The sequence below is a fragment of the Patagioenas fasciata genome, chromosome 10 (genome assembly GCF_037038585.1).
Source record: "Patagioenas fasciata isolate bPatFas1 chromosome 10, bPatFas1.hap1, whole genome shotgun sequence".
NCBI classification, from domain to species: Eukaryota; Metazoa; Chordata; class Aves; order Columbiformes; family Columbidae; genus Patagioenas; species Patagioenas fasciata.
In genome coordinates this window covers 21,939,284-21,965,737 of record NC_092529.1, presented here as the reverse complement: position 1 = coordinate 21,965,737, position 26,454 = coordinate 21,939,284, and the positions used below count along the sequence as shown (strand labels likewise).

At 44.4% G+C, this 26,454-nt stretch overlaps 2 protein-coding genes across 3 annotated transcripts in view; one reads left to right on the top strand and one right to left on the bottom strand.

Moving 5' to 3' along the window:
• The window catches only part of SYN2 (synapsin II), a 177,505-nt gene that overhangs the window by 94,094 nt on the left and 56,957 nt on the right, over positions 1-26,454 (top strand). The window lies entirely within an intron of this gene.
• TIMP4 (TIMP metallopeptidase inhibitor 4) lies at positions 147-26,288 on the bottom strand. Its single transcript, XM_065845915.2, has 5 exons — positions 26,006-26,288; positions 8,579-8,676; positions 4,430-4,544; positions 3,644-3,768; positions 147-2,784 (listed from the first exon to the last, which is right to left on the bottom strand). Exons 1-5 carry the CDS (start codon positions 26,133-26,135, stop codon positions 2,587-2,589), a joined length of 666 nt encoding a protein of 221 aa, XP_065701987.1. The 5' UTR covers positions 26,136-26,288; the 3' UTR covers positions 147-2,586.

Genomic DNA, 26,454 nt, shown 5'->3' with positions numbered 1-26,454 from the left:
GCCTCACACGGGGTATTTTATGGCAGGTCAAAGATAACTGGCTTTTTAAACTAATTCTGGCATACAATTCGTGTTACAGTCTGTTCATAAATATCAAAGAAAACGTTTTTACAAGGAACATAAAAAGGCAATCTGAGCTGAGTTACTTAAGGTCTACTTACTAGAAATCTGAAATAGAAACGGAACTATGTTGAGTTAAAAGGAGAAGACATCTGTTTGCTGCAGCGCGCTATTCAAAAGACACTGTTTCATCAAAATGGATTTGGAAGCAAGCGCTGCAGTGTCCGTGGGTTGCACAGCACTGCCCGTGTGCTCCGTGGCGTGGGTGGGGGCTCCCGCAGGCTGCTCCACCAGCGCCTTTGGTTTCACACCAGGAAATGGGGCCCGGGCTTCAAGTCTTTCTGTACTAAGATAAACGCACAGCACTGACAGTCACTGGCAATATTGGCTCTGCAATATCAGTTCCTTTTTGCAAGAGATGTAGTTTTTAATTTCATTTATCTAAGCAGGCATAATAAGTCTGTGGTCCAGATTATTGGTAGGTAATTTTTTGTTTGTCTTCAGCAAAGCAGAAAATGAGCCAGGCTTTACATTTGGCAGCACAAATATGTGGTGTCAATCAGGAAAACTGATTTACAGTGGATATAAATATAAATATATATATATATATATATATATATATATATATATATATTCCTCGAATGCCTAATGGCATGCCTTCCTGTTGGCCTTGCGCCATTTGCACTTCTTGGCATTGTGTAAGTTTAGCCACGAAAAAAAAGAGACAAAAAGAATATTCATTCTCACAAGAGTGTTTTCAAAGCCGCCGTTGTCTGTCCTCTAAACATGGATTCATGCAATTGTCAGAATAAACATTAGAAACACGAACAAAACATGTTACAAAAATCATTTATAAATGGGACATGCTGGATTTTATGTCCAAAATACCACTTCGTTGAACTACTGATGCCTGGACTCTTAAAGATTTACAGATGTTTGCCAGTTCATGTGCTGGTGATTTTATAAGGACTCAATGTACAGGAACCATGGGGAAAGCTGGGCCCTTGGAGCGATCCATGAACCCACACACCAGCGCTGGTTCCCGAGGGAAACGTCACACGGTGCCGAGCAGGAACCAGAAACGCAATGGTGTGAAACCTTTAACTCGACGTGATCTCACCAGAAGAACGGGACTGCCCAAATCTGCCGCCTCTTCTAAATCCTCATGTGAGGAAATGAAGTGAAAGACACCAAATCAAGAAAAGTGGAGAGAGTAAAGTAAGTCAGAAATGGCAGCAATTCCAGGTTCATGTCCTGCGTGATGGTTCTCGTCCAGTTTCTAGAACACGAGCAGCTGGACGTCTGTCTAAACTTTGGCATTTACTGAAATTATTTTGAAGTTTTACCACTGTGAACTGAGTTACTTTTGTAAACTTAAATATGCGGGAGATTAGTTACTAACTACAGTAATCAATTCATAGAAGACACTAAAAAACTAAAAGGCAAAATATGTTGTGACACTTGCCTAGTATAAGTTCATGAGTTGCCAGATTCATTATGACAGAGTACAACAGGTCTTGATGAATGAAAAATCATTAATGTAAATTTAATCTATTAAATGTGGTCAAATAGTTGAGAGCTTTTTCGAAATGACTTGCAGCGCAAGTTACTCAGTGTCTATTGCATGTATTTTTACGAGAGTTGCTCAAGCCAAGGCTTCTAGCAGCGCTGGAACACGATGACCTCCCCACGCGTTCAGAGGCGCTACCAGTACTGCCGCTGCCGCGGGGACCCGCACGGAGCCTGGAACACGGCAGGGCTGGCCTGGCGTTATTGGTGCTGCTAGTGCTGAAGCATTAGTAGATCTGCCTTTTCCTTCAATGAGGCACAGCTAGGCCGGAGGGGACTGACCTGGGGAAGAGGATTTTGATTATCAAGGCTGGTTCTTAACTTCATTCTGTATTAACTTCACTCTGTAGCTAACAAAGCCATGACATGAGTAATGTACAGAATACGGAGCACAGATTGTTCCATCACAGAAGCGTTCAACTTGTTTCAACACATAAGGAGAAACAGGGACTTTTTGAATCTTTTTTTTTTTTATAGAGGACGTTGTCGTAATCCTTTACAAATACACTGTACAATAATTCTTTTGTATCAGAAGACTTTCATATAGAAAAAACCAGTTCTATAAAACATTCTGTAGTTCATCAGGGAGATCTGGAATAAAACATGGGGCTCTCTTAATCTGTAGGTTAACACAAATAGGGGACAAAACTCTGGCAATTCTTTTGTTCTCGTACATTCCTATTGGTAAAAGGGACACTGGTTATGCCTTAGAGGACACAGAGGAGCATTCCCAGCTCGAGCCTCTCTGTCCAAAGCGTAAGTGTACAGAGGAGCTACCTCCAGGAGGGCTGTTCCTCATCCTGCGCCAGCGCCAGCTCCGCGGACTCGTGCTTTAACTGTACAGGACAATTTGGTTTCGTTTCTAAGCAACGGGTAGATTAGATGATGGCAGTTGGAAGCTGTGAGCGTGCGGTGTTGGGTGGAATTAGACTCCAAGGCTTTTTAGGAAGCGATGATTTAGGGTTCGCTGATGTCGATGAACTCTTTCTCGGGGGGAGGGCCGCCCCGGTACCAGCTGCAGGTGCCGTCGCTCCTCTTGATGCAGGCGTAGTGCTTGGCCTGGTGCCCATACAGCCTCCGCTCCATCAGCCAGTCCGTCCACAGGCACTCGTTGGGGGCCGTGATTGAGCAGGGCACCATGTAACAGGTTGTAATCTAAACGTGAAACAGTACATTAATTCAGTTTGTTGCAGGTCTCTTTAAAAGTGGTGTTTATTCTCAGATAATATCAAATATAAGAGAACAGTTCCTGCCGGTGACAACCACTAGTGCCTGTAAGGTGGGCTCCAACAGTATGAGTTGGGGAATGAGCTGCTGGAGAGCAGTGTAGGCGAAAGGGACCTGGGGGTCCTGGGGACAGCAGGGTGACCATGAGCCAGCACTGGGCCCTTGTGGCCAGGAAGCCAATGGTACCTGGGGTGGGTTAGAAGGGGGTGGTCAGTAGGTCAGAGAGGTTCTCCTGCCCCTCTGCTCTGCCCTGGGGAGACCACACCTGGAATATTGTGTCCAGCTGTGGCCCCTCAGTTCCAGAAGGACAGGGAACTGCTGGAGAGAGTCCAGCGCAGCCACCAAGATGCTGAAGGGAGTGGAGCATCTCCCGTGTGAGGAAAGGCTGAGGGAGCTGGGGCTCTGGAGCTGGAGAAGAGGAGACTGAGGGGGGACTCATTCCTGGGGATCAGTATGGAAAGGGGCAGTGTCAGGAGGATGGAGCCAGGCTCTTCTGGGTGACAACCAGTGACAGGACAAGGGGCAATGGGTGCAAACTGGAACACAGGAGGTTCCACTGAAAGATGAGAAGAAACTTCTTCCCGGTGAGGGTGTCAGAGCCTGGCCCAGGCTGCCCAGGGAGGTTGTGGAGTCTCCTTCTCTGCAGACATTCAAACCCGCCTGGACACCTTCCTGTGGAACCTCAGCTGGGTGTTCCTGCTCCATGGGGGGATTGCACTGGATGAGCTTTCCAGGGCCCTTCAACCCCTGACATCCTGGGATTCCGTTAGTGTTTTTCTATACTCACTTTGCAGCCACAGCCCATTTGATATCTCTGATTAAGACTCTTCTTTTGAGACAAGGATAAATCATCCCATGGTTCAATGTAGTTGCATAAATGGATGAGGACTTTGCCATCACTTAAAATTTGGCCTGCAGCATGAAAAATAATTTTAAAAAAAGGCAAGTAAATAAAACTCCGTTCTAAATATAGAAACAAATCACAAGAATATCTGAAGTTTTTAACTAATCGCACCAAATTAGTAATATTTCACACTTTTTCAATAAATGCAATTAGAGAACTGCTCTGCTGATTGCAAGCTGAATAATGTTAAAGATTTAAGAAGGATATTTTTCCAAAGATGCCGATCATCTGCCAGCAAGGGACAGGTACAGGTCAGTGCAGTAGTAGGTTAAACTAGATTGCAGGGCTCTGTAGGAACATCTGAGATTACTTAGAGCCCCAAATCCACACACACACAGGCAGCTGTTGGCTCAGTAAACATGTTTGTGTTTCTGGGGAAATCAGTGCTGTTGTTTTTAAAGAAATAGTAATGGCAAACTTCCTATGTAGTGATGACATGGTTACTGACTTCGACTTTCTTTGAAAGTGCTTCAAGATCTTCAAGGATGGAAAACATGTAAGATCACTGTATAATTACAGCTTTACGTCATTTGTACATTTAATTGTGTTTGTATTAATTAGAGTGTACATAAATACATTACTTTTTAACAAGGGCTGGCACATTTTTGCAAAGCCAATCTAAGCAGTTACTTCTGGTTTTATAGGTACGCTTGTTTTGTCGTATTTTACCTGTCAAAAGATACTGTTTTTTGTTGTTAGCTTCTAGTTTCACTCCACAGAGAGACGAATCATAAGGGGTATAGACATACTGCACATCCTTGAGCTTCTCAAATCCTTTAAACATCTGAAAATGATCAGAAACAGAAAGTCAGCACTGGAAAACAACCATGTGAAAGCAGTTGCAAACAACAGCTGAAAGGAATTTGTGGTGCACCTCTTATATGAGAAAACACCAATTACACCCCTTCTCTGCACTAAATGAAATGTGTCCATTATGTTTAGAAGGAAATTAGGTCTTAGTTTCTTTAAATTAGAGGGGCTTAGATTTGCTTCTTCAGTGTTTTTAATGGATCTTTAAGGCTTTCTCTTCACTTAATATTCTACTCTACCATCTTCCCTTTAACGCAGACAGCATTATCTCAAACACGGTGCTGCAGCGTTGTGAGATGCAGAAGTTTCTCAGTATATGAATACAGGAGATCTGGTCTTGACCACTGTAATGGGGTGTATCTCTGAGGACGTGACACATGCTAAGAACCTTGTTCTTGTGTTCTGTCATTAAAGCAAGCTGGTTTGCCATGGCCGGAATTTTGCCCAATGCGACCTTCTCAAACATCTGTTGGAAAATGGGATCCAGCTCGTACAACGCATTGATTTTCCTGAAGGAAAATTGATGGAATAGAAAAGGCCAAAGCTGTTGGCACTGGGATTCTGATTCAAAAATATCGTGTGTGTATTTGAAATAGTTAGTAGAAAACCCAAACCAAACCTAAACAATCCAGTATCCTGTACAAAGCAGCAGTGAAAATAATAGAAAATGCATATAATGATGAAAATGCGTGAGGTGTTACTAGGTAAGATTATTGGGTCAGTCAGCCCCACACACGGGTGAGGAGGAGGAGCAGAGAACGGGCTGGACACCAGTGCCTGCTCCCAGCGAACAGCAGGGACAGCTTCTAATGTCCCCTCACCTGAGCTAAGTTACCTTCACAGGCATTCTGCAGACAACACACATGGATTTCGATATTAAAAAAAAGATATAAATATCCATGGCAACTTATAACGGAGATAGAGTTAATATTTAAGTAAGTTTGGTGTTTGTTTTTTGGGGGTTGGTTTGTTTTTACATTATTGCATTATTTGCGTTTTTACCCTCTGACCTGATTCAGTCCTGCACTGCGGTGTGTTCCATGTGCATTTGAGGTTCTGGAATGACCTCATGGAGGTAGAAAAAGAGGATGTGGGGGTTGGAGAACAGAGAGATGTGAGCCCGACTCTCACGTCTGCATCCATCCTGTCCCGTCCTGAGCAGCGTCGCTGAGACCACTGCAGAGCTATCGCTTCGAGATTCCACAACACTTCTTTAAGACTATCTGTATTACCTGCAGTGTCTCGGGCATGTTCCTGTAACAATAACTACATTCTTCTTTTTGTTCTCTAAACCTTTTCAACGATACCATGGCTTGTTTTCTTAGCTTTCCGCAGTAGACTCTTCTCTAGCTTTAGAACTGCGTACGCCACTGGAAAGTGGAGATATCGCTGTATTTAGCTTTAATACCTCTTATTCCCACTGCGAGGAGACCCCACTGTCCTGTAAATAAAGTCTAATCTTTTCATTAGGTTTCCATCCATGCAGCTTCTGTAGAAAATATTAAGCAATTTCACTTATACCAGTTTAATTAGGTAAAATGTGCTGATTCCATGTATGACAGTAGTATCTCTGGCCTTACTTTACTGCTCTGATAATATAGGACAGTGTCACGAAAGCTAATGGCACTGTTTTAATTCTTGGGTGGCTCCTCAGAGTAAGCAGGATAACCAAGTCAATAAGAATAATGTTAGGAAGATGAATATTAAATTGCATATAAATCGCATATTTTCTTTTCTCTTTAGTATAACGCTGTAAGTATTGCAATAAAAGAAAATAACAGTAACTGGAAAAACTTACAGCTTCTTAACATGCCAAGCCAACTCTGAGAGGACTGTTCCCTTTATCATAACTGCTGGTCATCACATTTACAACATGAGAAATCAGTCAGAGAGAAGAAAGGCAAAACCAGTGCAAAGAGACCATTCTGCCATTTGACGTATGCTGACTTAGATTATTTTAAACGTTGGTGGGCTCGGTGTGGCCAGCCCTTGGTGGGCAGCCTGGGGATTGGCCTGCTCCACTCAGCTGGCCAAATCTCACTGATTTTATACACCACCATATTATTTTATTGGATTATTTTGCACTTAGCAAATGTTGACAAGCATGAGCTATTTAAAATCCATCACTCTCTTCACTTTTGTGACTTAACATGGACCCATAACACTTTCAAACTTCTGTTAATTTAAAAGTATTTCTCATTAATTTTTCAGTATACCCAGCCCTGTTCAATTTTTACTCATGTGCCCACTGTCAGTCGTATCTTTAGAATAAACAGGTTACATCACTCTTTGCCAGCTCCTGTTCAGTTCAGCAGGTGCGGCGCAGTTGCCTTCACGGACTGACGATTCACCAGCCAGCCCGCAGAAGACCCACAGCTGGCAGAAGCTGCTGTGTTGCAGAGGTTCCAGACAAAGACGCTGTTGTGGTGTTTGCGGAGCCAGGGTGAGCTCGGCTCCGCTCAGCTCCCTGCTGCCCAGGAGCAAGAACCTGGAGCTGGGGCTGTTAGGACCCATTGGTCTTTATCTAATGATGTAGAGCATCTCTGATTGGAAAATAAAGCTCTCTGCTCTGCCCAGTACCAGCTGAGTTGCCTTAATGGAATTAAATGAAGATCTGGCACTGATGCCTTCACTTAGGAAAATTTGGGTGAAACTCCAGAGCAGCCCCCCTGTCTGAAGGTGTTTCAGAGATTTCCGTGGGCTGTCGCTGAACAGCGGGATGACAGACTGAAAATGACAACACAGACCAGACTTCTCAGTCTTCTCTTTTGTCCTGAACTATAAGATGATTTGCATTTCTATACAGTTACTGAAGTACTGAAGACAATTGAAGTGCTAGTGGGAGGAAAGAGAATTGCTCTAGTATTTCTATATGTATTTCTGTAAAGAAACATTTGAAAAGACCCTTAATATTTTAAGAAGACAGAAAGTGACAGATGGTGACAAGTTTGGGGGTTTGTTTTAGCAAAGTGGAAAGAACTGGCTTGCTGCAATTGCTGTGAAGCCGTATCAGGGGTCACGGGTGACAACCATCCTCGGGAGCGCTTTGAGATATTCTTGTTTAACGCAGATTTTTCTTAGTAAGACCCCTTTGAGCTCATCTACATTGTTTCTGAAAGCACGTAGCTGTTCATAATAATCTGCTTAAGTGTTCCCAATAAATGTAGTAATACAAATCAATGCAAATAATATAAAATAATCTTCTATGAAAAGTGAGAGATAAAACCACCTAGAAAACTTAACTAACCAAACCAATCAAACAAAACACCCCAGCAATGCTCACACATTTTAACTGAAAGGGACTACCTGGCTTTAGTGTATTCCCGGAACAGGTAGGTCATGCTCTTTTCTACATCAGAGGGATTTTGGTGGCGGCTTGGGCAGGGTCAGGACATGTCTTTTTGAGGTACATTAATGATCACCTCCTTATTGGAGCTGAACAAATAATGGAAAAATCCCGTGCGATTCCGAGTGACAGTATTTTTGGGTGCTCCCACTTTGCGCTCCTAACAGCATTCATGCAATGGGATTTTTGTTTGGATGCGCATCAGGGAAGGTCTCTTGTTTCTGCAAAGATCTCTATCCACTTATAACCAAAGTCCTGGCTATTTCAGCTGGCAGTGCTTTCCTGTGTGCATGGTTTGCACTGTCCACTCAGAGCTGCGATACCATGGAGTAACTAACACAGGTGCTGGAGCATCCGCCAGAACCAGCACATGAACTGAACACCGTTCACAGACTGAACTATGTTTTCATAGTCTTCATAACGCAATTGCGAGTAACGACAGCTTTTGTTAAGTACAGTTATTTAGCAAGCAACTCATAAACGTCAGAACAGTTTTCTTTCTCTCTTTTTTCCCTAGTTTGATTTATTCCGTGTAGTTCACCTGGGTCTAACTGTGGAGGCAGCCGGAGCCTTTTCCACCTGCAAGCATTTAGGGCTAAATTGTAGTCACATACATAGGTTATCAGCACTGAACTTCAAAATAGCTAAGGGATTCCATGTACCTTTATTTGTTTGATTTCATACCGGATCAGTTTGTGGCTATCAAGAGGATCATCACTGGCAGGAACCACCTTTTCGCTGGATATTTTTGCTCGAATTGCTGTAATAGAGGAAAACATTTAAGTGCAAATAAGCATATGTCTGATTTTACAAGAAATTGCAAAAATCATGTTGATAGATTTCAGCATTGTTCTTACACTTTAGCTAGAAGTAGATTTTAAGACTTGTTTCTATAAGAACACTAGATTGAGGAAACTCCTGAAAATAAAGTGGGCTACCTATGATATACATCTGAATTTCCATGAATCTGGAAATCTGAGTTACCACTCAGTTGTCACAGAAACTGTTCACCAAAATCTTTGAAGGACTTCATTATAATCAGTGAGCAAAGGCAAGGGACGCTCCTGTTGATGAGAGAAGAACTGGCGATCAGTGACACAGACTTGAAGTCTGAGAGACCGTGCCAGGCAAGACTGAAGCGTCAATTTGGTGGGTGAAATCAAAAGACAAGATGAGAATAATCTTTCATATGCTTTTCTGAGACTATAGATTATAGCATTTTTCTTAACACAACATGTCGAGTTGTGTTAAGCTGTATCAATTTATTACTTCATCTTTTGACACAGTTATTTTCTATTACTTGAAGAAGGAAAGTACGAGGTTTTATGAAAGAAGAAATGGTTTATTGTCCTATCTGTGTGTTTGAGGCATCTCCCTTGTATATGCGGTTTAAAACACGCTGGGACTGTCAGGCATGGGGGAGAACAGGATTCTAAGCATATGGTACATGGCCAAAACTTTTCTTTGATAGATTGACCTTGAAACATTCTGTCTAAAGAAAAGGAATAAGAAAGCCAGATTGTAATTTTCTTTGCAGCCAAATAGAGGTCAGTCCCATCGAATAATGGGCAATTCTCACTCCCTCACTTATTAGCAGGGCAAACTAGATCTAATAATCCACACGATGCAGATGCTTGCAGCTTCAAAGCTTGAGTCCTCTATCTTTTGGCAATGCTCCCTCCTCCCGAGCCTTTTAAACTCTTTTAAAGGAGCATTTTAGACTTACGGGCTGGGTTGGAAGGAAAGAGTTCTTTTAAGTATGAAGAGCAAATTCCTCATTTCATATGGAAAGTGGCAGCATCTCTTTAATCATCTGCAGATGCGCCGTGTTCCCACAAATTAACAGTGCTTCTTACGTGCTTTGATCTAATTCCAGATGAAGAGTGCTATGGATCTGTGTATTATACTGCTGGAAAGGTCAAATTAGAATCATGTCGGTTTGTTTTGCATTGCTTTCCTTTGCATTGTTATCACCTAAAAAGAGGTTTTCTCGTCAAACAGTCCATTGGATACGGAAGGCGAGGGCTGAGGCAGCCGTTGGGAGCTAGCTCCACTGTTCTCCATACACATACCATCGCGCGGGGTTTAGGCAGAGTATGCTTTCCTGCCCACTCAATGCAGACATTTGTAGGATAATTAAAACTACTTTTCCCCTTGTGTTTAATGTTGAAACATTACTCATATTTGTATTAAATTCTGCTTGTTAGCGTCTGAGAGGAGCATTAGAGGTGATCAGTGATAGCTCACAGGGTCTCCAGGCTCAACGTACAACATTCTGGGCTTTGGCATTAAGAGATCTCTTGCTGGGTGTGTAGAAGAAAATGAAAACTACTTTTATGTTGTCTGTGTTTCATTCGTTTGTTTAAGTGAAAGCTTCCAGATGGCGAAGGAAGACCAAATTGAGAGTTTTCTTTTTAATTTTTCCTTAATGACAAGGAAGTTTTATTGTTACAGGATGTCTGAATCTTCATTTATTTGGGTTTTACTTTTCTGTTCTCCTGAAACCAGATTCAAGTGCACACAGATCTTCTGGGGCCTTTTAATCCTTCTTGGTTTGCTTTTTTCTGTGTTTTAATGTATTTTTTTTCAGTCAGTGCCGTCAGGCTGTCTCCTGAACCCTCTGATTCGTGTGGTTGCTTCTGTTTTTAACCACAAGCACTTGCTGACGCAGCATTCCTGGGCCGGGCCATCTCCCTGTCCTCACCCGTGGTTCCGAGGGCGGTTCCACCTCGGATTCCTGCTCATTGCCCCACCCCTAGGAAAGGTTTCCAGTGCCCCGTGGCTGGCTTGGCTGCTCTGGGCCTGACTGAGAACAACCTCTGCTTGTTGAGTGTAATAATGGCATTTTATCTGTCACTTATATGAGGAATTTGCATATATGAAATACATAGGCACAGCCTGCGGATTCTAGTGCCAATATCTCCGCCTGCCTCCAGTTCACCCCGCATTAAAAACACATACTGTTTTTCAAAAGACATTCCCTCTCGCGTTCCAGTAGTAGGATGTGGCATTTCACAGAATCCCAGGATGTCGGGGATTGGAAGGGACCTGTAAAGCTCATCCAGTGCAATCCCCCCATGGAGCAGGAACACCCAGCTGAGGTTCCACAGGAAGGTGTCCAGGCGGGTTTGAATGTCTGCACAGAAGGAGACTCCACAGCCTCCCTGGGCAGCCTGGGCCAGGCTCTGCCACCCTCACCAGGAAAAAGTTTCTTCTCATCTTTCAGTGGAACCTCCTGTGTTCCAGTTTGCAGCCATTGCCCCTTGTCCTGTCACTGGTTGTCACCCAGAAGAGCCTGGCTCCATCCTCCTGACACTGCCCCTTTCCATATTGATCCCCAGGAATGAGTCCCCCCTCAGTCTCCTCTTCTCCAGCTCCAGAGCCCCAGCTCCCTCAGCCTTTCCTCACACGGGAGATGCTCCACTCCCTCCAGCATCTTGGTGGCTGCGCTGGACTCTCTCCAGCAGTTCCCTGTCCTTCTGGAACTGAGGGGCCACAACTGGACACAATATTCCAGGTGTGGCCTCCCCAGGGCAGAGCAGAGGGGCAGGAGAACCTCTCTGACCTACTGACCACCCCTGTTTCCGCAGAACTCGTAACTCATGGTGCTTTTCTCAAATGTGAACTTCCATCCCCAGTTTGTGGGTGCGCGCTATCTCAGGTGGCTGGGGGGTGGTTCATGTGCTCAGAGCCCCTGAACTGGAGCTGCACTGGGAGCTCTGGGCTCCGGGAGCTCTGGGCTCTGGCCGCTCCGCCCCATTGCCGCCTGTGCCAGCTGCACGTGTCCTGGTGCTGCAGGTGTCGCAGGACAAGGGTCCGTCGAGTCCATCAGCTCGGCTGTTGGACACGCAGTGTTGGAAACGTGCTGAGAACATTTTTATTCTTTCTTTTCTGAATAATAATAAACATCTCGCAAGCATTTCTACATCAACAGAAGGTAATTTTGAACTGGGTGAAGGACAGAACTGAGTATAAAGTGGGATATAGTTGTGTTTAGATAGTCCAGGGTTTTACACAATGTAAAACTGTTTATATACAATAATGGTGGGAAGTTAGACATTAACTGCATCTTTCCTGGGTGATCTCTCTCTATAATTAGCTATGCTAATTATTTACTTGTAAATAAACTGTACCATCACCCTGTGTGATAGAGATTTTCATGAACATGAAGAACTACTTCTGCTAGAGGCCTCTTTAAAAGAAATGCACTGCCGTTAGATCGTGAGCTATGCAGTGAAATACAACCATCTTTTTCACAGCAGACAGAGAACGGAGCGGTGAACTGAAGGCTGTTCCATGTCACAGATACCGATGGAATCAGAATAAAGTAAATCCCTGCGCTTTGTCCACTGAAATTCCCTTGTTCTCTGAAAGCAGTAGACTCTGAGCTATTTCTGAGGCACTGACAAAGGGAAAACTGTTCAGTGATGAATTACTCTCATTGTTACAAGTTAGTATTATTAAATAATACATTCTTTATGATACTATTTGAGGTAGTATTATACAAGTTTTAAGATGATGCTGTTTAGCCTTTTTCCGTAACCTGTTGGCCACAGTACTGTTGCTTGAAGACAGGCAACTTGACTCAACAAAAGCAATCGACTTGATTACTCCTTCAAAAATGGAAAAAAAATGACTTCTCCAGATTAACTTTATTATCCTAAGAAATAAACAATAAGGGAGAAGGCAGACAGTGATGAATAAATGAAATCTTCTTTCCCCAGTATCTGTTAGACATCAGCAACTGTATAACCACAAATACTGCATAGGAAAATATTTCAGATATTACTGGACAAAAGAACAAGAAATTATAATTTCTTGTGTGTATTCTTATTTTAAATATAGAAACCTAAAATAGATCAAATATAAGAAAAATAAAAATATTGCTAGAAAAAGCATAAATCTTGAAGATGGATAGATAGAGAGGCAGACACTGGGAGCTCTGAAGATCTCTTCTTCATCTGTTTGGACTCTGAAAACCCTCAAGCCGCATCCTGAATAATGTCAGGTGTGTTAAGGTCACATTACTGTGAGAAATACAAACTATTATTAAACTGTTGTTTCACTTAAGTTGGGTTTAGTTCAGTACTTTTGTCTCTGGAGTAAGATTTCTATCAGAAGAAAAATATTTCACTGTTGTCTAGAATCAAAAGACGTTTATAGATTATTATCACGGTGGATGCATCCAGTTTGGAATATTAGCTGCACTGGAGTTTCCATTGTATCAGTGATAAACTATGTAAGACGTACGACTCATTAATTCATATATTTTTGGTTAGGGAGTTGCAGCTTAAAGCAAAACTCCGTTAATGAGCTCCAGTCTTGAGCGATAGGTAAGTTAATGAAGAGAAGGGCAGGGCTGTCTAGGCTGGGATGCCTTAGCTGGTTTTTGTAAAAACAGGGGCTAAATCCTGTCCCTTAGCCTTGCAATAGATCTGAGGCCCTTGCACAGAGCAGCGTGTTCTGCGTGTGTCCCAGTTTGCCTGGAGATTTATCTCCTTTTAGGCACCTCTGTGGCCACGTTGAACTTTTAGAAACGTGTCCTCCAGCATGGACACGGCATCAAACAGAGGAGCTGCCCGAACGCAGAGGGAGGCCTCTGACTGCGCCCCGTCCTTTCTGCTGAACGTTCCTGCTCCGTGGCGTTAGCCCTCGTTAATAAAGCCACGAGTCCTGACGGGCCCAGGTGATGAGATCCCGTTTGACACCTGAGATCACAACCAGGAGCAGCAACGTCCACCAAACAGGCACCTTGGGGAAGAACCTGTGGTGGGGCTGTGGCCTCCAGCTCAGCCCGACTGTACCAGCCACAGCACAGGTACCTGGGCAGAAATGGCACCTTCAGCACTTTGAACAGGTTTGCTCTTCAGAAATCAAGAAAGATCATTTCATATTGCACAAATCAGCTTTGCTACAAAAACCTTGAAATGAGACTTAAAAAGCTATGAGTGTGTTGACAGGAATAGAAAGATCTACGTTGCTAAAAAGTTACGACCGAGGTTGCAGTAATGCCTCACGCAGCTCCTTCTTTTTTCTTATATTTGCCTCCGTTTATCCCTTTCACTTTCCTAAAATAGGAGTGATTTTTGAGCACTTATTTCTACCCGTCTCTTTCATGTCTGACACTTCAATCAAACCATTGCCAGATCCTGTTGCTCTTGTGCGGACAAGGAAAAAGTGGCACAAGGAGAGGGATCTAAACCGGAGTTTATCGCTGCGTGGAAGGCTTGAGGGTGGCATCCCAAATATTTATGGGAACGGATAGAGAAAGCATCCAAATGGGCAAAACTAGAAAACAAAGTGTTTTTCTGAAATTACATATCAGTCAGTGTGTAGTATCAAATAAAGCAAAACTACGGACACATAACATAAATATATATAGATATAAACATGAAGGCATTCACATACACAATATGCAGCTGTTTCTGCTCACCCTTCTCCTGTAAGATTACCTAAAGCTTCTATCTGTCACAGCTATTTTCATCCTTGGGGTGCAGTCTCTTCACCTTGCTACCCAAACATCTCCGGTTCTGCAGCGTCGGACCCGGGGTGTGGGGGGGAAATTCCACAGCGAGCACTGCGGGAGCACCACCCGCACCCACCTCGGGTTCTTCAAAACTCGACGGTTCCATTCAAAGATTCTTCTTGGCCAAAATTCTTGTTTTCTGTGGAGGGTTTGTTTTTTTTTTTAATCAAAAGCCTACATATATATATTATTTTTTCTCAAAAGAGTTTAGCGAAGAGGTTTGCTCTTCAGGATTTTGCCTCACTGCAAACACTTTGGCGCTATTTTACATGTCCAAGGGAAGGAAATAGCACTGCTCCCCTGCCCTCGCCTCCCAGCTCGGTTGTTCTGCCCGGGGCGCAAGTGACGGTGGCTGTGGTGTGTCCGGGGTGTGTACAGCGCTGCAGGCCTTCAGCAGAACGTGCCACACAACACAGCCCCAGTTGCTCGGTTGAAGGTCAAGTTTTAGGTCCAGTGATCTAAAATATTGCAGAGTAGACCAGGAAACACCAGAAATGCCCCTGGATTTGCAGGCCATGCCGGGCTGCGGTGTGAAAGGGCTTTTGCTGGCCCTGTGATGATAGTGATGATATTAATAGATCTACTTGTATTGTTTCCCTCCAGTCTGAGATCGCCATTGTTCATTGCAGAGCGGGGAGGAGCTGCTTCTGAAACCCTTGTAAAACTGTGTTTATGCTCTTTTTGTAACCCTCACTATGAAATGGGGCTCATCTTCCTACTTTGTTGGGTGTGTCAGAAAATCAGTTCATAGTGAACCGCGCTAATACTTTACACCCAGTGACTGGTGTGGGCAAATCAAGTATCGTGTGGAGATTTGTAGAAGATCGCTCTGATCCCAACATCAGCCCAACAATAGGAGCCTCATTTATGGCCAAGACTGTACAGTATCAGAATGAGCTGATAAATATATGCCTGTCTTTTTTTTAAGAAAATCCACTCCTTGTTTAAATGAACTATGGAAGACTTTCTTAAATTTATTTGCCTTTAATTGTTTTGCAGTATCATAAGGACAGCTTTTCAGAACTGATGCATTAACTAATCAATGACATTATTGATGGTGAAGTTCATTTATATATTGGGATAAGCTACTTTGAAATAACTAGAGACTGCAGTACGGTGTCGGAAGTGCCACAGCTTGCGGGACAGCCAGGACTAAACTAAGCCAGGAGTTCCCTGTTAACAAACACGTGCAGCTGAAGGAGAGGTGATTATTTGCAGAGTGCTGCCCACAGAGTTAAGAAAGAAAGGTGTTTATTCATACCCTGTCACTCTCTATCAGTGACCAGCACAATCCAGGAGCAGCCCTCCTTGTAGTATAGACATTTAAAGTATTTTGTATTTGTAAGAGAAGAATGGGGGCAAATCTGGTAATGAGATTTGCAGCAGTGCCCATCTTCAGTTTTGGGAGTGAGTTAATTCAGTGGGTTCAGGATGAGACTGGAGAGAAGCAGCAGCTTGAAATCACAGGAGGGACTAATTCAGTCCTCCTTATCACCAGAGAGCTGCTCCAGGTGGAGGTTCAGGAAAGCCAACTAACTCAGAGTTTGTGAGCAGAACTGGCCTCATCTACCATATTCACCTAAACTCAAATTACAGTAAAATAATGCTGGAATTCCAAGATGAATACCTCTGAATATAGGGTATAGACACACTGCTTCATTCACCGTGTTTGGGTGTAGATGCTATAGATACTATAGCCAGTATAGTGTGCTCAGTCTTACAGGCTCTTGGTCTCTTGAAGAACACTGACAAGTGGCACGGCAGAGCTGCCAGAGGAGCACATGTGAATACTTGGGTTCCATGGGTACGGGTTTATGACCAAAGAAAAAACAAATCTTTAGACTGGAAACTAGACATTCGGTGTGCCTCAGTTTCCTTGGGGAGAGCTAAAAGAGTCAGCAGGCAGGGAGAACGATCTCAACCACGGAAAGGAAGAGGAATCTGCACAGAATTTGTCGCAGCAGGCAAAAATTAATGACCCCACTTGCAAGCAATACTGCACAGGATAGAAAAGATAGAATAGATACCTTGAGTAGCTTTCAACATAAAATAGTGTGCGTTGGCCGCTGATTTGTGTTGCTTATGAAGCCTCTGAAGTGTACGAGAGGTTGTAGAAGTGTCACTCCCACCACACTCACCAGCCATTCCCTGCGCAACGCTGCCCATTGGCAGCTGAACGCCCCTTGCTGCATCTGCTTAGTGTAAAGCTGGGAGTTTCACCAGTGGAGAAAGCAAATTCACTTGCCTAAATATGCATTCAATATGTATTCGTATGCCTATATACGGAAAGAATTATAATTTCTCAAAATACATATGAAAGGAAGAAATATTAACAGCATAAAACGATCACTGTAAATTTGGGCTAGACTCACAGGTATGGGTAACGCTGCCAAAAGAAGGCAGTTTGTCCAAAAGAAGGCAAAAGTTATTGCTTGACTGACATCAACATAATGTTTTAAAATAAGTAATTAAATACCTAACATGTAGCTTTACATACACCCTGATATTTTTAAAGCAGATTATTTTAGAGACTTAGAAATAGCATCCAAAAGGATCGGCGGGGATGCTCTGGCTGGCTGTGCTGTGTGCGGGTCCTGAGCACCCACGTCCCGCTCACTTACAGAACATGCATATCCCTGGATCTGCTGAGACGTTGTGCAAATCCTTATGTCACTTGCACTTTAACGAAACTAAGTATTGAGTAATGCCATCAAGTGCAAGTTCCAGGAGAATAATGTCATGGCCTAATGAGCTGCCCTTAATCTGAAATGTTTAAGATCTTTTCAAAGCAAGTCCCTTAACAGCAAGTATTCTGGTTTCTCTGTTTATGCTGAAGGATTTGCCAACTACAGTCTCATTAAAATGCCTTTTTTTTCTTCCTGTTCCCATTTTTAATTTTCTTCATTTTTCTCTGCTCTGGGTCCAGACACAGGCTTTGCTAGTGCTGTAACTTCATTTCACGTAGGTTGAGCTGGGATGACCTGTACTGCAGGCAAAAAGCTCTGCACTCCCTGTTCTCAAAAATGACTTTTGATTGCGTCGCTTATTTGGCTTTCAGCGTGGAGGCACATAAATCCGTGTCTCTATACCCAAGTTACGCTCACAGCCAACATCCGCTTTTGCAAACTGACTCAAATTGGTGTGTGATATTTCAGGATCTGGTTGTTACGAATTTACTGGAATACCCTTCATCCTCTGTTCATTACTGCACCCATTGTTAACTTCTCTAAAGAACAATTTGGCATCCGTGTAGTGTAGGTGCTGTCCTTTTAGTGCAAACTACGTCTGTTTAATTCTGTTCTTCTGTTACATATATATATGGTTTACAATGGCCATAATTCTTTCTATGCCAAGCACTTCCAGTCATCTGGAGACCACTTCTGCCGTGGGTGTCCAAATGCTTTACCATCAATTGTTGCTTTCGTTGTCGTTCTTTGGTGTGTTTGTTGGTTTGTATGGGGTTTTTTAATCAATATTTGCTGGATACTGTCTTCACCTCTGAAAAATAGTTTCAGAGTATTCACATATTTCTTCTTATACCGAAGACTCCAGATCTTGTGTGGGGTGAGGGGGAGGTTGAAGTTGAGTCTGGGTGCTGAATGAAAACTGGTGCGTTTTGTCAAAATGGGCTGTGTAATGTTTGTGGGAGACCAGAGACGACCCCCGGGTTCCCACAGGGCTGCTGCCAAATGATTGCCAATAGCAACCAGTTTGGTGGTGGGAGAGAACAACGTGCGGCTTCGGGAATCGATCTGGCAGCCTTTGTGTGGTTGGCACAGCCCTACAGTGTGGGTTTTCCACACGCTTTTTGCTTTTGATGCTTACAACATAGCGAAGGCTGCGTTCGTTTGCAGTTTGGATTTCTGAGTTATCTGTGACCTTTTAATTGTTCCAGCCTTCAACAGAGAGAGAGATCATTGCACCAGGGTATCTGCTGAGATGACGGATCAGCCTTTTATACATACATATACTTCCTTACCTCTCTTGAGAACCCATCAAGATGCTATTGAATCATCTTTAAACACCTGACAAAGAGCAAAACTGGCCCAATACTGAGTCTGAAAAACTTTTCCTCTGTGTCTGCACCATGAATTTCTTAACTCTACATGATCACGCTTCCTAGACCCAAAGTCAAGGAATCTTCCATGCTAAAGATGCTCGTGCTAATTAGCATGTAGAGCCAATTTTCTTTGTCTTGCTTTGTATTTTAGTTTTCTGGTGTTTTATCAATAAACACTTATAGCCATCTGTAAAATAACTATATCTCCGGCACAGTAATTAACTGAGCCACACTTTCTGAAATCACAAGAAAGAAAAATAGTGGAACTTAATGGACTATTTGGACACGAGTGTTTTGGATCTGTAACCACAGAGCTTGCTGAAGAATGTCACCGTAACAAAATCAGCCTTTTTCCTTTATTCTACAGAAGGCAACGTATAGAACGGCACTGCTCAGTCTTGGTGGCGCTTCAGCTGCACGAGAAGGTGGATGTGGTGAGATAGAAACCACACCAAGTGACTGAAAAATCAAAGCCTTAAAGTTTTAACACTTGGGCTGAAAGAATTCCATTGAAATTTCTTTTCTAGATGATAAATTAGGATATTTCATCATCCACTGTTATTCAAGGCATTTTTTATTCAGGAAAAAAACTACTGCATTCCAACAACTCACCTTCTTGAGAAACCCCTTGAACGCCTCTGGAGTCGATACAACAGATACCAAGGGTTATTTTATCACCGTTTGCTCTGGATATTGGTTTGCACTGTATTATTTTTTGGGGGCGGCTCTCGGGTGCAGGACGCCGTGCGCAGGCTCATTAGGGCCCGGGGAGGGCAGGACTTTGTGGATCTCTGTGTGTTTCTGGCTCCAGATGCAAAAATTCCTTGTGTTGAAGGCAAGAGTCGATCAGCTTTGGCTCCCTTGTTAAACCAGATTAGGCGGTTGTTTGTGTGGTTTGGTTTTTTAATTAGAATACATTCAGTTTATGAGATTGAGGTTTCCAAATCTTGATTTTATGAAGTTTCAAAAAGAAGAGGTGAGTGTATTTTTAACAGATGCGTGGTATTCTTTTAACTTAAATATTACCTAAAAAATAGCACGATTTCCTAATGTTCCAGGTCAGTTTTATTTTTCTGCACTGTTTTTACAGCTGCTACTCATGTTACCAGAAATATTTCTCCGTACTTCACAAGCCTCAAATACCACATCATTTGACTAGTAATCAACATCTGCCCCATTTCAGCTGCAGAATAACGCTCTCTTTATCCTCCGAAGTCTGCAGAACAACATACGTGATGTTATTGTGGATTTCCATTCATAGCTGCGCTCCCCCTCCTCCGCGCGGAAAAACCCTCGGTGCCCAGATACTTTTTAATGAGAAAGTTAGGGATTAAAGTCGGCCCATTAATGGGATTAAGAGTTTGGCAGCGTTTCATGTTCTGTGTTTTATGTTATTTAATCTCTGTTTCTAAGCTCGCGTTTTGTTTTCCACACAGTGTGTGCAGAACGTTGGTTTTGAAATCACGGGCTTTTAGTTTCTTAGCACTGTAAAGAAAAGTAACAGGTCCTGATTTCCCCATCCTGCATTTATAACGTGCTGAGCCGCAAGTCAGCGTTACTGAGTTACCTCCGCATCAGGCAGCCTGCGTAATTCTTCTGAGTTTTCATTTTACTACACAATACTGGTTTTTTTTCAAAACGCTTAATTATTTGCTGGTTGTCAACTACGTTCTGATTGACAGGAGTGTTGTGCTCAGCGCGTTTCTCTCCCTAGAGTCCCGTCCCGTTGTTGGCTGTCACGCCGCCGCCTCGTTTCACAGCTCCGCGTTGAAGCTGTTGGGAACCCTGCCACGAAGAGCTGGGCGAGCACAGGGGACGAGAGCGACTGCGTTTTTGCAGCCCGAGCCCCGTTTTCGTGCTCAAACGGCGGGGTTCTGAGCAGCGGTACCTGCAGCAGAGCGACCGCGACTGCCGCGAGCTGCGGGCAGCACAAGCTGAGCCTCACACGTGGAAAGCACCTTAGGAGACAGACTGGACATGGAGTTTGGAAGGAAGGTCTCAAAGTGTTTGCTGCTGCCTTAGGACCTGAGGTAGATACAGGATTATTTGTAGATCTGATTCAGTTAATATTTCCTACTCCCAAATAGGAAATTCAGTCTTTATCCTAGGATGATGTTTCACCAACACGTTCTCAATTGCACCTGCGAACGGAAGGACTCAAACTGCGATTGCCATGGCAGCGCTTGCCGAGCACAACGTTCAGCAAAGACAGGTACAGACACACGTGGCTGTAACTCGTCATCAATGGCACCACGGCTGCAGCCGGTGCAGCCCCGTTCTGTACTTCTGAAAGCATTTAGATGTTTCAGGCTACGATGCCAAGAAACGTGTACTGCAATGATAAATTCTAATAATCAGGCATTCGTACCAGTGATGGGCCTTTGCAGGGTTGCAGGTATTTTTTCTTTGGTAAGAGCTTTACTCTAAGTGCATCAAACACTGCTAATGTGTATAAAAGTATGCATGACAGGCAAGGAAGAAAAATTACTATGTAATTCTTTCATACTTAAAGAAACCTGTCCACTTCTGTATACCTGCCCTCGGCAGGACACGATACAGCTAAAACAGGCGAAAGGTGGCTTTGGTACTTATGTCACTTATGAGCGTGTTGAAATGTGAGTTAGGGGTAAAATGTGTATTTTTCAGTATTCTTTGTTAATGAAGTTGATGTTGGTCATATCAGAAGAAGGGGACGTGGGGAAGGGTCTGACGTCGATGGTTCCCACACTGTGCTCTGGACACTCGTGGGCTCTGCAGAGCAGGACAGGAACTGAGCTTTCTCAGCCACTTTCTGAGGACGCGGGGCTGAGGGAATTACCCCGTTTTCAGCATTAAACCTACAAATACGAGTAGCAGTACTTTTGAGATCAGTATGATTTCTAAGTGGTTTTAAGATGATTCACGGGTTAATATAATTAAGGTCCTGGCAGCCTGCTCTCTCCATGGCACTAACGCAGCCTCACAACTTCCTTTGTGTGCTAACTCCTGCAAGACCCAAGCCGAGGCGCCGTGCTTTGCCCGCTGCTCCAGAGACACCCGCAGCAGCACAAGTCCGGCCCTTCGTTGCTAGAATTGCATTGACAATTGTTGCTGAGAAAATTCCCTCCCCTAACTTAGAAGAAGTGCTGTCTACACTTCTAATGCATTCTCCAATGCTGATTTTCCCCATCAGGTAAAGTTACTTCCCAGTCTAATAATGTACAATTTAATCCATTCCAGAACAAAACTAGATATTATATTGCAGAGAGGAAAAATCGTGGGATACTGAGCCATGAAAGTTTCAATATGAAACTCAGCAATAAAGAAATAGCATATTTTAATTTTACCCCAGAGGAGCTGACTTTGAGAACTTAATTCTGGTGTATTTAAATAAAATTTTTTACCGTTATTTTTAAATGTGATTAAAATTTTATATATAATCTGGCACATCTTTACAATGCCTGATCTCAGCGATCTGAGGAGACTTTAACAGGCTGAAAATGCTGCCAAGCTCCAGCTGTAGAGCTCCCATCCTGCTCTGAAATGTGCCACTCTCCTCCAAAGCCATGGAACTATTCTCTGATGCTATATTATATATTTCTTTGTAATGAAATTCTGTTAGTCATTGATCTTGGTGCCCAATATTCAGTAAAAACATCATTTTGATGTATGTTTAAGAAAAAACAACCACCATAAGACAGTTTAAGTCAGAAAGAATCTAACTTTAAAGATAGGGCACTGCTGTTACATAGCTCGGAAATGCAGAGTATTTATGTAGTTGTTGTACTGCCCCAAAAATAACCTTGCCTATACCTAAGGGGGAAAACCAGTATGACAGCCTTCAGAACACAATCCGTCCTCCCCACATATACCATTTCTCTCTACAGATTGTCTAATTTGCTGTGAGCATTGGTTTAGAATTGAGTCCAGGGAGACCAAAGTCAGTGGCAATAGGGAGATCTCTTCTCTCGACACTGATAAACTCGGTCGCAACTGTGGTTCTCTCCAAAAGAGCTGTTATCAGAGGAATTTTCTGATACCAGCATAAGCTGTGGTGCCTCAGTATTGACCAGGAAAGGTGGAACAGCAGAACCGCAGCACAAGGTGTTTCTGGGAGGAGAAGCCTCCTGTGTTCTGCTGCAGGGCAGGTGATGAACAGTGCATGGAACTGCTGCTTCACAGAGTCACAGCATGTCAGGGGTGGAAGGGACCTGGAAAGCTCGTCCAGTGCTGGACTCTCTCTCCCTGTCCTTCTGGAACTGAGGGGCCACAACTGGACACAATATTCCAGGTGTGGTCTCCCCAGGGCAGAGCAGAGGGGCAGGAGAACCTCTCTGACCTACTGACCACCCCCTTCTAACCCACCCCAGGTACCGTTGGCCTTCCTGGCCACAAGGGCCCAGTGCTGGCTCATGGTCACCCTGCTGTCCCCAGGACCCCCAGCTCCCTTTCCCCTACACTGCTCCCTAATAGGTCATTCCCTTAACGAACCTCCCATCTCCATGGCCCCTGGGGACAGCATAGTCCCCATGAGCAGGGCAGGTGGCGGGACAGCCTCAGCCCACTAGAAGACAAAGGGAGTGCATCTGCTTCCCGTTTTGTATCAAAGGTGTGTACCTGCATGGTGCCAGGCACTGCTTACAAATGAGGATTTACCTCTTGGAAGTGAAATTTAAAACTACAGAGAAGCTAATGAAAACTGCTCAGATTTGTTCAAAATCAGCCCCCCTGAAGGGCACACGGGAAGGTGACCGGATGGAGCCCAGGTGGGTGGCAGGACCGGTGTGGCACGCGTGGTTCCTGGCAGGGAATCCTGCTGTCCCTGCCGTGTCCAGTGGAACAAACACCTGGGGCTGCCGTCGGCCCGGGCTCAGTTCTGTCAGCGCCCCGCAGCCCCAGGGCTGGCACACAGCCTGCTCTTACCATGGGGTCACTGCGAGCACTGAGACACAGGGGAACCCCCAAAGCCTCCTACCGCACAGATCATGTGAACAAGAGTGAAAAGAGCCGGTCCCAAACTTCATTAAGGTCTCTACTTGTTTTTTCCTGGGGTATCTCAAACGCTGAGGTTTTGTGGCCTCACATATTCGGTTAGTGGCTCAAGTAACACCTGTTGATGGAACCCCCTCCACCTCCCTTTGCACCCAAATCACCAGCGATCCCAGAGGACGTTACAGATGCATGGGGAACCTGAGGAATAAAGCAGTAACTCCAGGGCATACAGCGGCTGGCAGCTCCGCGAGCCCTGAGCCTTTGCCTCCGTTTTTACTTTGCTGCGGAATTTAGAGGCACGGCCTGATTTCTCTTGTCTTTTTTTATGAAGATTTGCCAGGGGTTTATTCTGTAAGGAAATACTTCAGTGTGCTTGTGGGTACAGAGCGGGCGTGCTTAAAAATAACTGAAAAAAACTGAACAGTCTGAGCAAACAGCTGATTAGCATTCAACTCCCATAGGTTCTGGTGCCTGAACAGCCGTCCCTTTCTTTCTTTATCAATATTTTGGAAGTATGAAAATGTTGATATTGAATTACAAATCTTCATGTATGTACTTATATAAACAAATATCCATATGTATCATTTTATAGTATGTATAAATTCTATTTTTAAACGATAAACAAAGGAATCCTTGATACAAACATTCCGTAGCCAAAAGGTGCAGTTTACGTAAATAGGGATATTTATAGAAGTGAAAGCTTGAGCATCAAGTCCAAATATGAAGCAGTTTTATTTTACGAACTTCAGTATTCAAACATAGATTAAAAGTAGCATATATCTACCATTTGTAAAATGTATTTAAGGATGGAGTATATCTTATTATGTAATAAGAATGGCCAGAATGGCTTCCCTAAGGAAGATGGCTCTTAATGGATGTTCTGAGTTTGCTCTATACTGTGAAATGGTTTATTTAGAAATATCCCTACATTAAGCCTGTTGAACAACTGCCACTTGCTGCTATGTGAGAATGCAGCAGACCGTGACAGTTCAACGTACACATCTATGGTCAAGCTCCTGGTAGCACAGTTTCTATTTTCTTTCACACCGCAAACAACCCCAAGTTCTAACGCCTGGTGTAGGTAACTTGAAGAAAAAGATTGCTTAATGCAGCCAGATTAAAAACCAATTTAACTGACGGCCACAAACAGAGCTGGGAGTTTGTCATGGCTACAAAGATTTTCTGTCAGGGGATGAAAGCGATTAATCAGTATGCAGAAGGTATTGCCTGCCCCATAGAGATGCTAATTTTGTGACACTTTGGAAACTCATGTTCTACATTTACTGTTCACGTTAGATGGAAGCGAACCAGCCTTGGCCTGGGCTAATGAAATCAAAAGCCTGCAAAATGTCACTTTTTCCAATCCCCATGCAGTCTAATTTTGAGATCTTTAGTTTCTTTCTGTAAGTTGTTTGACAACCACAGTGCTGATGGAGCACTGAAAATATCATGAAACACAATGAAAACATACCATGAAACACAAGAGTCCGAAAGATTGGGAAGTTCTGTTTATATAGAACTGCTGTAGCCAGTTTTTCTGCAGAAAATGCAGTTTCCTGCTCAAGTATTTTTGGAAAATGGAAAAAAAAACTCACAACCCATTAAAGAAATTGTAGTGTAGCAGAACAAAGATCAAGTGTTTGAACATGGTATCACCGGGGAGTCTGTGTTTTGTTTTATTTTCCCCAAAATGCTATTAAAAATATCTATATGTGTAGTTTACAGATAGCAGATATATTTACACAGACTCTCAGAATGTCAGGGGTTGAAGGGCCCTGTAAAGCTCATCCAGTGCAATCCCCCATGGAGCAGGAACACCCAGCTGAGGTTCCACAGGAAGGTGTCCAGGCGGGTTTGAATGTCTGCAGAGAAGGAGACTCCACAGCCTCCCTGGGCAGCCTGGGCCAGGCTCTGCCACCCTCACCAGGAACAAGTTTCTTCTCATCTTTCAGTGGAACCTCCTGTGTTCCAGTTTGCAGCCATTGCCCCTTGTCCTGTCACTGGTTGTCACCCAGAAGAGCCTGGCTCCATCCTCCTGACACTGCCCCTTTCCATACTGATCCCCAGGAACGAGTCCCCCCTCAGTCTCCTCTTCTCCAGCTCCAGAGCCCCAGCTCCCTCAGCCTTTCCTCACACGGGAGATGCTCCACTCCCTTCAGCATCTTGGTGGCTGCGCTGGACTCTCTCCAGCAGTTCCCTGTCCTTCTGGAACTGAGGGGCCACAACTGGACACAATATTCCAGGTGTGGTCTCACACCTCAAATATTTTATTAGACAAACTGTTAAGAGCAGCTATTTGAAAGCTCTGGTATTGTCCCCTGCTTAGTCTAAGTTACAGAAGCCATTCCTACTCAAAGGAAAAACAAGGCACTAAATAACACAGTGGTTTCCACGGCTTATGACCACAAAACACTCCAGACAGACGCCAAAGCACAAGAGCCGCTGTCACCGTCCCCGTAGCCCCTGTGCAGCAGGACCTGCAGCCGCCCCCTCCCGCGCCCCCGCAGTCCCAGCACCGCACCCCGCACTCACCCAGCGCCGCGTCGCAGAGCAGCTGCTGCGGGTGCGCGGGTGCGCAGCTGCAGGCGCCCCCCGGCTCGGGCGCCACGGCCGCCAGCAGCAGCAGCGCGGAGCAGAGCCAGGCGCTGCGGACCGGCCCCATGCTGCCCCAGACGGGCCCCGGGCTGCCCCGGCTCGGCCCCAGGCTGCTCCGGCCGGCCTTGGGAAGCTCTGCGAGCCGCGGGTCCCGGGTGCGCAACGGCCCCTCCCGCCCGCTCCGCGCACTCGCCGCCGTCCGCTCGCTTCTCGCTGCCCTGACATGGGACCCTCGTATTTATGGCCCCGACACCGAGTCCCAACTCCGCCTTTCTTAAGGAAAAAGCGCATCATTGGTGAAAGTCCCCGGAGCGGCGAGGCTGTGCCGCTGTGGGACCGCAGCCTGGGCAAAACCGGCGCTCACAGCGGGCTGAAGCGGCTTTTAT

What these genes read in the sequence shown, in the direction of transcription:
- TIMP4 (XM_065845915.2), bottom strand. Translation starts at nt 26,135, where the DNA reads ATGGGGCCGGTCCGCAGCGCCTGGCTCTGCTCCGCGCTGCTGCTGCTG. An exon ending in ATGAAATCAAACAAATAAAG is followed by an intron (nt 4,545 to 8,578) that starts GTACATGGAATC and finishes GATCATTTTCAG; the next exon opens with ATGTTTAAAGGATTTGAGAA. An exon ending in AAAACAGTATCTTTTGACAG is followed by an intron (nt 3,769 to 4,429) that starts GTAAAATACGAC and finishes TTCATGCTGCAG; the next exon opens with GCCAAATTTTAAGTGATGGC.